Here is a 12,256-nt window from a genome sequence, read left to right on the forward strand (position 1 = left end):
TTGTCTGGTGGTTTTCTTAATATTTAATTATTTCAAGGTTTTTATAGCAGCTTACTTGAGCAGTAATATCCCAGCCATCTTCCAAACAAACCATAACAGAAGAACCATTTTCCAGGAGTTCAGAGATGATCACACCCAGTTGCATTATCCTGTGAAGCTATAAAATATTATGAATGAGTAATATACTCTAGATAAATCTTAAGATAATATCAATAAATAGAATATTTTCATATTTAAAAATGTATTCCTGGATCCACATATAGCACAGAGAAATACATTGATGCAACTGATTAGGCAACAATAAAATGTAATAGTCTAAGGATTTCCATCTGAACTACAATAAAACTGAGGGAAGTTTTGAAGATAGGAACTTAAAGTATTAAAGCCAATGAGTAATAAAATAGCTGTCATAAAAAGGAGAATGGGAACAACACAGTTGATAGATTTACTGGAGAGAAATTCCATCCTGGGCTTAACACTAAAATAATTTCCTGTGAAATGTTAAAATTCCATAAAGTCACTGAGTACTTTGATGGGAGAACCCATGCAAGATATTTACAAGATAACATTACTAATATTCAGTCCCATGGAAGTTGGAAATTAATGAACTGAACAATAATAACAGAGAAACAGTTTAGATAGTTGAGCAGACAGCTAAAATATATGAAAAGAGGACACTTTATTATTTGCACTTTAATACTCATTATACAGTGATGCTAAAATAAGCAGGTTAAAGAAGCTCAGGATAATTTGGGCAATTTTATCTTACTATGAGACTTCACATCATTATTACTAAAAAGAAAAATCTATATGATGATTTTACCATTTTTGTATATTATGACAGCACTCTTGATATACAACATAATAGGTAATACATAAACAATTCGGTTTTTTACAGCAGAGTGAAATTGTTCTTTGTGCAGCACTGAATATAATCCAACCAACAGAAGCAATAGGAAAGATGAAAGCCTGAAAGAAGGAAGAGAACAGTACAGGAAAAAAAACAAAAGATGGTAAAAATAAGATCATTTACTCAAGGAAAAAAAGCAAGTTCAGAAAGTACAAAAGGCACAGGAAAGTGAAGAGGAAATTAAATTGAAGAAAATAAGAGGAAAACACATCAACCAAACAACAGTTAAATCCAAGAAAATTCATCCTTATTCATGGCAGTTTGCTTTCTTCCTGTTAAAAAACTGATGAATATGCAATGGAAATTGTGATAGAAAATGCCTGACTCCTCTGAGCAGTCACATAGGCATTATCTAGAAAAAATCCCAACCCAAACAGACTAATTTTCCTGAAATTTTTATAGGAAAAGACTGAAAAGAGAACCACTTTTAAAGCCAAACTTGTTTATTCTTCTATGCTTTCTTAGGCAGTAGAATAGAAGAAAGGCTGTTTTTTCCATCTCTAATGAGGAAACTGATGTGCAATCTGGTTTTACAGATCCAATTTTCTTCTGTGCATTCACATTTTTATGAAGAGATAGTCCATAGAGTGTTAAAATCAGTAATGTTAAAGTTCTATTGCCCAGAAGAGGAAAACATAATACAATGAAAACATTTCTGAGATGACAGATCTATGTTCTTTCATGGGAATAATAGAAAATGTGCCAAGTCAGTCATAAATTAACTTTATCAGCCATAAATTAGCTTTATCAGTCATAAATTAGCTTTATCACACAAGTCAGATGTGACATGATTTAAACCACAGAAATGTGGTTTAAATGTAGCAAAGCTAGGGTGTGACATTATGTCCCAGCCCTCAGCAGAGTGATGCACTCCAAGCAAAGAATGATCCTGTGAAATATTCCAAAAAAGAGTAATTCCAGTGTCACCTGCCTTGATCCCTGGGCTGCTACAGGGGACATGCTTATTTCATCAATTCAATGCTGAAATGACATTTAATTATTTTATCTCCACTTGGGATCTTGCTCAACCACTCTGTGATGGAAAATGCTCACATGGTGAGGAAGTCAAGTCTTTTCCATGCTCTCCCAACTTGTTCTCTCCCTGAAAAGTTTGGTGGCCATGATCAGCTCCTGCTCTCAGCTCAGGGAACTTGAGCCACCCCTTGCAGCCCATCTCAACCAGGAGTGCATTTCCTGATCTGTAATCACTGACATGTTACTCACAAGTATTTCCTCCTCAGGAAATCAGCATTAGTTTCTATTCTGCTTTTTGTGATTAATTGTGTTTGAGGAAAGTATATTCTGCAGTGGATTCCAAACATAACAAATAGCTGTTAAAAACCATTCACTGTCATTGAAGTGGTTTTAGTTTACAAAGAGCTGGCTTTTCCACATCCTTCTTCATCAGAATCTTGCAAAGTTTGCTCCAGTCTTGCCTTTGTTAGGTTAATATTCATGTAAAGGAATATGAGAAAGGGAAATAAAGGTACAGATTCAGAGAGAAGAGAGTAACACACACAAAATCCTGTCTTCCCCATATCCCACAACAGATGTTTGCTTGTTTTTTAACTTGTGCATATCAAAATCCAGGGTGGGAACATATAGAAAGAGTCAAATATTGGTTTTAAAATCAAAAAACTCATTTATTGTTCCACATTTTCTGATTTTTAAAATCTACAAAATAAGAAAAATCATTTCAACCCAACACCATAAATTTATATAGATAGAAAACCAAGTCATCTCTCCTTGTGTGCGTGTGTTCCATGACACAAAACACAAATTCTGCTATAAAAACGCCTCCCATATTTGTACATGTCATGATGGCATTAAAACAACAGCAATGCTTGTGTAATGCCAGAATAGAAAACATGCAAAGGAGCAAAGAGCAGCTGCTTAGAACACAATAATCCTGTGCCACAAGAGCTTGGAATTGATTTGGTGTGAGCAGTAGTGCATGGGGATTATCAGCAGGACCTGGCAGACAGAATTACCTGTGGGAACCACTCGGACTCCCCAAGTGCCTTGAGGAATGTTGCCTCGGATTCGGTGGGAATCGTGCTGGGAACACAAGCTCTCAGCAGCTTCTTAAAGCTCGCCTTTGTCTGCCGGATGTCACTGAATTCCACAGGAACAAATTCACAATTCAAAGCAAAATCGAGTTTGAAGCCCTGTATGAAAAGGACAATAGCAGATGTAATTTAAAAGGGAAGCATATTTTTCACTGACAGTCTCCTTAAATCCCAAAGTCTTGCATGTTTTATTGCTAAGTAATTAATTCCTCATGAAAAAGCTGTGTAGTTAAACACCTGCTCAGGATAATAAAAATATATAACAAAAATCCATGCAAAATGTACCACAGTAAAGCACCCAACTATAACCATAACAGCAGAATGTACTGCTCAGCAGTCATATTTTCAATAATAATTAGAATTATTCTAGCAGTAAGAGTGGTGAAAAACCAAAGTTGGGTGACAATCTGTTCAGTTCTTTACACACAACATACTGTATTTCCTTTAACATTTTTAAAGCTAATCAACAATTAACAAATAAAACCGAAAATATCTGTGTGAATGACATGTGAACAGTGCAGGACACATTTTGGGAGTTCAAGAAAGCAGAAAAAAGTAAACCCCACACCCAAAGAGAAGCCCCATAGCTGCAAACCAGCTGAGTCATCCAGACAATCACTGGACATGGAGTTGTTTGTCTGTACCCAGCTCAGCACAGAGCAGCAGCTGGATGCTTTTCCTAGCAGAATTCCTCATCTTTTATTTAACTTACTGCATTTAGCAATAAGAGAGGACAACTGAATTAAGAGAACAAGTCAGCTGACTGAAAAAAACCTCACCAAAACCCAATGGATTATGATGAAAAGGATAACTTGGAGAACATTATTAGGAAAAAAACCCAATTCTCATGTATGAAGCATCACTAAAGATGTTCATGCCAAGCTTTTCGAGTTTTCTTCAGAATCTGCTTTCATTGAATTAAACTTGGCCTGCAAATAATCTTCATTAAGCTTCTTCACAGAATGCCAAGGAAAAAATGTAGGAAAGTGAAAGCTCTGTTTTAATTCTGTTTGTATTTTGGCATGGCTCAAAAATAAATTCAGTAACTCAACAATGGTAAGTTGTAATAATGCATGACAGAAGCAACTGAACAAAGTAGCACCATTTCTTTAAAATGTATATTTCTGTTTTCCTCATCAATTTATGTGACATTTGGCAGAATAAAGCAGTAGTTTCTGCTACACAGCTGTAGATGCATGACTGAACTCTTCACTTATCATTCATTAAGAAATCGAATAAATAGAACAGTCATCATTAGTGGAATATAATAATTTGATTCCATGTAATTGATGCATTATTCTGGTACAGCATGTCTCCTCCACCTCCTGACAGAACATAATTCCAGAAAAAAATGAATAATGAGGAATAGTGATGTGTTTTCCTACTACCAATAATGAGTTTTGGACCTTTTGTATTTCAAAAAATACATTAAGATTTTATGAACATCCACATTTTTAATAAGAAAGTAGAAAAAAACCTGTTTTTTTAATCTTTGAATGCAGAGATTTATAAAAAGAAATCTGACAAAGTTTTCAGAAAGCAAGTTAAACTAAGAATTAGAGGACACCTGCTTTTCAAACAATTGCATCTAAAATATTAAAATCTATCAAATAATATGGACTAAACTGTAGATACCATGTAATCAAATCAGGAGTTCTGGGTTGGCCTTATTCTCATCAATTTGGCTTTATGTGACTTTAGTGCTGCCCACAGTACTGAAGGTTTCTTTCTCTGATAATTCCTTCCCTGCCTAACAACATTTTGTTTCCTCCATAACACATTCCCACGTTATCCTGAATATCATTTACTGCTTGTAACAACACGAGAATAATTAAACTCAACCAAATAAAAACCATATTAAATATTAAAAAAAAAAAAAAAGTCATTACCCTTAACTGAGATTTTTCTCCAAATATATAGAGGGCTGCTTGTCTCCTCAGAAGCTGGCTTTGCAGAAAAGAGCTGCTGCTGTAGGGAGGGGTGTTATCCTTCCCTGCAAGTCTTGCCCCAACATCGATGAATGGAGTCTGAGTGTTGATAAATCGGTTGCTGGAACGAAGGCTCGCCCATACACCTTCATAAGGATGAAGAAGATTTAAAGAACACTTTGTGTGAGACACTGGAGACCATAATCACTAAGCCATATGATTAAACATGGCACATGCATCCCTCACAGGGCATAATTAACAGCATGTGCTGGAAAGAAATAGATTTGTAACAAAAAGTGTCAAAACCATCCTAATGCATTGTTGTTTAACCTGAGACACTCAGCTAACTCTGCACAGTGCTTTCTACTGCAGAGAAAACAGTTGTGTTAGCAATAATACAGTGATAAATCACAATTTGCAAATAGCTATGTCCATGTAAGCTATTGCAAATAACAATGTCCATGTAGCAATGTTCAAGGAAATGAAATTTCTAGAAGGACAGAAGTCAGGAAAGCCCAGAAATCCCAAAGCTAGCCACAGCATGGAGTGCAGTGTGATGTGGAACCACAGAGTGCAGCTGCAAACAGCAATTTCTGAATGGCATCACTGCAACATCCCACTCTGAGCCTGCATATGGTACACCTAGATATATATATATATATATATAGATATATACATAGAATATACACTCTCTCCATATATACACATAGAATATACACTATATATATATACACATATAATATACAAACATATAATATACACTATACACACACACATATATATGTATATATATACATATAATATACACAACAGTGCACATTGCTGCTGCAGCTCTATTGGCACTGCCAGGACAGGAAATTCCTACAGCACACAGACATGCTCTGGTCTCATCATGCTGGAGGAAATTTTGGTGATTTTTGGTGATAAAGAAGAATTAAACCAGATTGCCAAAGCCTGTTTTAGGCTAGAAGAAAAGATAAGCAGTAAATATTTTTCTGTTTCTTGTACCTCAATTAATACCCAGGATTTTGTGAGATTGTTTTTGTGTGTGCAATGTGAGGCATGTGAAAGGTATTGGATTCTCAGGGTATGAATAGCACTACTTGAAAATCAAATCCCTTAAAGTACGCTAAATTTGGCACCCAAATGGCTGTGTGAAATTCTTTATCCCCATATGCAGTAAATCAGATTATCAGAAGAGACTCTTGTCCATAAATCTGTGAAGCAAGATACCCAAAAGAGGCACCAGAAATACTTCACAGTGCTAGAAATTTAGATACTATAGGACCAACACCAACCCCTCTTCAGGAAAATCCAACCATGTGCAGAGAAGAAAAAAGATGCAGATTACACTAAATTCCACTGAGACAGCTCAACCAGCAGAATAATTTTATTCTATTTTTTAGAAGCAGGATTGGGTTTCTATTCAATAATAATTCTGTACAATAATTCTCAACAGGGACTTGTCTGCCTGTCTGGCTGCTAGCCTGAGATGTGAGCAGATGAGCTGCAGCAACTGAGAGGGGCTGGCAAGGAGTTCAGAGCCAGTAACAGCCCTCAAAAGCTGCCACTTCACAGGCAGCCACTTGTATAAAACACCAAGTACTAAAGGAGTGTTTAGTACAAACTTTTATTCCACGTCTCAGCTACTACACGTGAAATAATAAAGGTTTTAGCAAGCAGAAATCACAGCAAACACTTAATAAAAGAAAGAAGTTCTCAATCATTTGGTGTGAAAAGTGCAAGCTCCAACACAGAGTGCTGTCCCCAAAGATGAAGTGTACAAAACACACAGCGACACTTTGGAGCATTTCACACATGCACCCATCATTAGCACTTGTGGCACAGCAAAAGTAACAAAACTGGACACAAATACATGCAGATGAACACTTTTACCAGCATGGGCAGCAGTGATTAAAAGGCACAATTATTTCTATTGTACTTTTGCCTGGTAGTTTGTTTTTGTTAGCAGTATCTTGCTTTCATTATTTGGTGTAGACTGTATTATTATGACTTTCTGATTTGACAGTAATTAATTTTCCCTCTGTTCATTAACATTAATAATAACTATGGAAAGAAATTCACTGACTAGGTAACAATGTTTCTTAGCTATTTTACTAAAGCAGTAGGAATACTAAACTCTTTACCAGAACTGATTTTTAGCTGTTTAAAATATTCACCCAGAAAATTTTCTACGTATCACTCCCTGTTACATCACTGTCACTGTGCATACATTCAACGGGTGAAAAACCTCCAAAACATAACAAATCCACAACACTGAGCTAAAAAACCCCAAGTTTTGTTAATGCAGAAACAAGGCTTTCTGTCAGCATCACTTCAGAATGAATTAAGACATTGTAGCAGAGGATGGAAGAAAAGAATGGGCATTCAGGACACAGAATACAGTACCTTGATGGACTCTTTCCTTAGTTGCAGGTTTGGAATTTGAATGAGTGAAACATTTATCTCTGTAGCCAAGCACTGGCAGATAACAGTTAAGACAGAAGGAGGAGGAATGGAATGCACATTGCAGCCAAACACATTGCAGGAGAGAAGAAAAGGGTTACTTATTAATTTCCAAAGATCTAGTATATATTGCATTTCTTTATAGTACATGATTTATCAGACAGCACGGGTCTTAGGCATCACAAGACAAAACATCAATCAAGCCACAAAACCAATATAAAATGGGAAGGAGGTATCCATTTATCAAACAGGAATCATTTCCATTGTCATTGCAATAGCTTCAAACATGCAGCAAAGCCATCGTGTGTATTTCCAAAATTATAATACCAAAGGAAATATCATTATTAAATCATTCTGTTGAATAATTTATTTCAAGTTTCTATCCAGCTGAAAGTTAGTTTAATTAAAAATCCTAACATTGATGCCTGTTACACAAAGCTGGTTTAGTCTAGGGACATTAAGTTTAAAATTTAATGGACCTCAAAATTAAAGCAGAGTGCAAGATATTAGTTCTATACACCTACAAACATTTTTAAAGGCCTGTGTACAATCATAAATTTAGAAAACATGTAATGTCGACCACAGAAAGTGATCTTCCCTCCCCTTGCAAAAATCATCATTTTCTGTGGGAGCCTTATGTGTTTATCAGTGAATATACCTTTGCCTCAAAACCCACATCAACATAACCAAGTCCTTTTAATACAAATATTCTCAATCATACTCAAAATGTTAAAGCTTCCTGCTTTGAAAATAGTTCTCTGAGCTGGGTCTGTATTTTTAAATTATAAATATTGTAGTATTTCTGCAACAGCAGCAAACATACTGAGAAAACTTTTTATTCTGCTAAATTACACAGCAATGCCAGGTAAGAAGTGCTGGTCTATAGAACCACATTATACTTTAAAAGTAATATAAGAGGAAAAGTTATGGCTTTTGAGTGAACTTACAATTTTCATGAAAAGTATCAACCAAGAAAAGGTCAAAGAATAAAAATATATTATGAAACATAAGTATTTGACCAAATATTTCGGATCAAAACCAACTTGACTGAGCTTTGGGCAGATGCTTTGTGACAATGTTCCAGATAAAGTAAAAAATCATACTTGACACAGACACAAATATTCAGAACTACTGATGAGTGTTCAGAACAATGATGGTTTTAAAAAATGAAAAATACTGTTCACGCACTGGAACATATATTCTAACTTATATTTTAAACTGGTATGTGTTACAAATACATTGTCTGGCACAAAAAAATTGAAAATGTAATTTTCTACTGGTGTATCCTAGCTGAACCTGGCTTTTGAGCCTTGGTATGTGTGATAATAAACACAAGGAAAGAAAGAGTGAAGACAGAATCCAAACCACAAAAACACTGCTATTGTATTTTGCACAGTGTACAATCCATAGCTGCTTGCTGCTTCACATGTGAAATACATCTAGCTGTGAAAAAGTAGTGAGGAACTTTGCAATAAAGAATTTGAGAACAATTTTAGAGATTTTATATACCCTGTGTATTTGAAAATTTCTTTTAAAAGCATTGTGGCAGCTAATCTAAAAACCCCTGGTGTTTATTTCTCTCCAGGGAGATATTCCCTTTCTCTGTTCCCTTCTCCCCTGTCAACTTCTCACCTTCCCTAGGGCTCCCACTGAACTTGTCAAACATTCTCACGTTTCAGCAGAGTCCTCCTGGATCCTGCAGAACTGGGAGCAGACACTTTCAGGGACACAGGGCAGGTGTGGCAGAGATCCAGCAAGACACAAGATAACTTCCCTGCCCTCCGACTGACTGCTGCTGAAATTCAGCCAAGGGATTTCAGTGTCCAACAAAACATCACATCTGTGACCTCACACTGCCTTCGGGCTCCTTTTTCCTTCTTTGAGTAGCAACAATCTCATCCTATCACACAGCATGAGCTCTAATCCTAGAAACCAGCAGCAGTTATTTCAGAAATCCCTTTCTCTTCAAAACTTCAACTTCCACACAGCAACCAGCGAGCCCTCCCTGCCTGATCTGCAGAACCTTGGCTGCCCCTCAGCCCCACTGGGCTGGTGCTGGCACCAGGGGATGGAACACAACCAAACCTCTGCTGTCAGCACTGCCACCAGCACTGCCACCAGCACTGCCACCAGCAGTGCCCCTGCTCCAGGGCTCAGCCAGGCTGGCCACAGCACCGTGTGTCCAGCAGGTGCAGCCACTATTCCCTGCTGCTGTCCCCAGCCCAGTCTGACCCAGCTCACCAGCTTTATCCATCTGCAGCTCCAACACAGGAACAGCACAGTGAGCACAGGACATCAACACAACTCTTAGATGAGAGACAGGCATTCACTAGGATTGATGAAAATGCTCAGAATTCCCCAGTCTGGTGATCCTCATGTCCTCTCCTGCCCTTCCCTCTCTTCCTTTCTGCTACAATTCTCACAGCACTTCTCTACACATCCCTGAGCTCTTTCCTTTCCCCCTCCCTCTCGTTATTCTTTCTTTTATTTCCTTAATCCCATCCACCTCTTCTGAAGTTTTTCTCTACAAAGTCTTTTTATCCTCCCTCCTATGAAGCTGCAGGTTTTGTATCACACAAGAAGATTTAGGTTGGAATGGCCCTCAATGTAAATAATTCTAGATGAGGTATCAAAAGAGAAGAAAACAGCTTTTAGGTGCTTAGAAATAATTGTCAAAGGAGCCTTCACAGCTGAAAGGTAATAAATCAAATATAAAATGCTCTCTTTTATGGAATAGATTCATCCCTATTTTATCAAACCTATATTTAAGGAATTGGGTGCATTTATTTATGCACAGTACAAAATCATTGTAATTTCACCCAACTGGAAGTGTACAAGTAGATGGAATCCCCCTAACAAAACGAGATGTTCTTGTAGAAATGACACTGATGACCCCTGTAAATAGGAATAACTATTTCCAGAGAATGTACTTTATCTCCCTACCTACTACACCTGGCCACATAACTCCCTACTATGTTGAGTAAAATTATTGCCAGATTATTTGTAATGTTATGAAGCATCAGCTAAACTTCAGACACATACTGGAATGATCTGTAACTGCAGATTCAAAAGTCTATTAAATGCTTATATAAAAATATACATTTTCAGGCCATACATAGACAAATTAAAAATATGGATGAATCCCAAAAAATTTAGAAACATAATCCCTGAGTGTTTAATTTTTCACTAATTCCAACATGAAACCAACTTTATTTCAATGGTAAGTAAAGGATTTGAACAGAAATTAGATAATGTTGAAGACTGAGTCCAATCTAATTTCTGTTTTGTTGTTTCATAGAGCAATGAATCAACAGAAAGGATAATTATTTTTATTTCACTAACATTTTTTCATCATTTATTACTTCAAATAATAGACTTGGTGCTAGTCTTACTAACCTCCTCGAGCAAAGCTATTGGATAGATTTACATCCAAATGTCCTGGCACTACCTGCTTAAACACAGTAGACATTCTTGAAGCCCTCGTTTCAGTGCCTAAAGTCAGCCAAAAAAAGAATAGAAGATTAAAAAAGCTACAGTGTTAACCAGACTAATAACATAGCTGATAAAATGCCCTTTTTCATCCAATATAGCTAATTCTTGCCAATTTTGCACCTTAGATTTATTTTTTAAGACAAATGCGTACATTGGCAACAGTATGGAGGTGTTAGATAGAGCCAAGCAATCAAGATATTTGACAGTAAATGAAGCAAAGCACACACACTTTGGCATGGTGTTACTTTACAAGAAAAGCCCCTGTTTGGCAGTATTAGGCCAAGTACAACCAACTTAGACAAGACAGACACAATTTCAAGTCACACAGTCCATCCTGACACGTTTGGGGTTACCCTCACCTAAACCTCACCAAAATTCATCATAAAATAAAACATGGGTTAATTTTTTCATGGATCCACCTAGGCATAACTCAAATAGTGCATTTTGAAAGAGCTTTCACTGTAAAAAGAGCTCTATTTGGAAATTACATTAGTGGAAATCCATTAGGAGTGTGCAATGCATAAAGAGGTCTGTATGCTTCCATTGCTGCTGCAGATAAACAGTGTTATCTGCTCTGACCTTCCAACCTCATACAAAATACAGCAGATTTTGCCTCATTATATAAAATAGAGCAGATTTTGCATCCTTTTAAATTTGGTAGTCTTTTATTCAATATGCAGCTCATGCTTAAAAGACTTTACTGCCAGATTAATATTGAAAAGTATTTCAGGAAAGATTATAAACATCATTTACAAAGAGAAAACATATTCACTGAAAGCAAGAATGAACAGGCTATCTGGAAAGTCTAACAATAAAGAAACAAGAGAATTCATATGGAAAAGTCACAGATCAGCTTAGGCAGAGAAAAGCACTGGACAAACCAATTTTACCTGGAGACAGAGCGATGGTTGGGCTGACAGTGAGGGTGTTACTGCCATTCCTTTTGCAGTGGACGGAAATCACGTTCAGTAAGGCTTGCAGGTATTTCTCCTGTTCTATACTGCTGGAAGATTCTAGAGAAGCAGGAGCTAGAGTCACAAGAAGAATGGAATGTATTAAAAAAGAAAAAATATTTTGTAAATACACAGAATAAAAGGTTTACTGTGTAAAGCAGAATTTTGAAAACGTCCTGTCTGTCAAAGGTTCAAAAATTCTTTCCTTTCATGACAAGAGGATCCAGCAATGTTTTCTTGCATTCCACACAAAGCTGAACTTTTGAAACTTTTACCTCATGGTCACTTAAAACATTCATCATTAGCCTTTACATGATCAGCACAAACTGAGTGAAGATCATGAAGCTTTCCCTTCACTCTCCAAATCCAAAGTAACATTTCTAAGTTTGTGCTACTTGTCAGCAAAATGTGCAGAGAATAGAGAGATCTGATTCTATA

At 36.6% G+C, this 12,256-nt stretch overlaps 1 protein-coding gene across 7 annotated transcripts in view; it reads right to left on the reverse strand.

The window, feature by feature from the left end:
• SBF2 (SET binding factor 2) overlaps positions 1 to 12,256 on the reverse strand; it is a 231,263-nt gene that overhangs the window by 19,530 nt on the left and 199,477 nt on the right. For 4 of the 7 annotated variants that reach the window (XM_088175608.1, XM_014876287.2, XM_088175609.1 and 1 more), the window contains 6 exons: positions 11,756 to 11,893; positions 10,770 to 10,865; positions 7,317 to 7,388; positions 4,869 to 5,053; positions 2,902 to 3,078; positions 56 to 157 (listed from right to left, as the gene is read on the reverse strand). In XM_088175608.1, the coding sequence (XP_088031734.1) occupies positions 56 to 157; positions 2,902 to 3,078; positions 4,869 to 5,053; positions 7,317 to 7,388; positions 10,770 to 10,865; positions 11,756 to 11,893 (770 nt within the window). The remainder of the gene's footprint in view (positions 1 to 55; positions 158 to 2,901; positions 3,079 to 4,868; positions 5,054 to 7,316; positions 7,389 to 10,769; positions 10,866 to 11,755; positions 11,894 to 12,256) is intronic. The other 3 variants (XM_014876284.2, XM_088175610.1, XM_014876286.2) reach the window with 3 other exon arrangements.

The sequence above is a fragment of the Sturnus vulgaris genome, chromosome 18 (assembly GCF_052056855.1).
Source record: "Sturnus vulgaris isolate bStuVul1 chromosome 18, bStuVul1.hap1, whole genome shotgun sequence".
In the NCBI taxonomy this organism is placed as follows: domain Eukaryota; kingdom Metazoa; phylum Chordata; class Aves; order Passeriformes; family Sturnidae; genus Sturnus; species Sturnus vulgaris.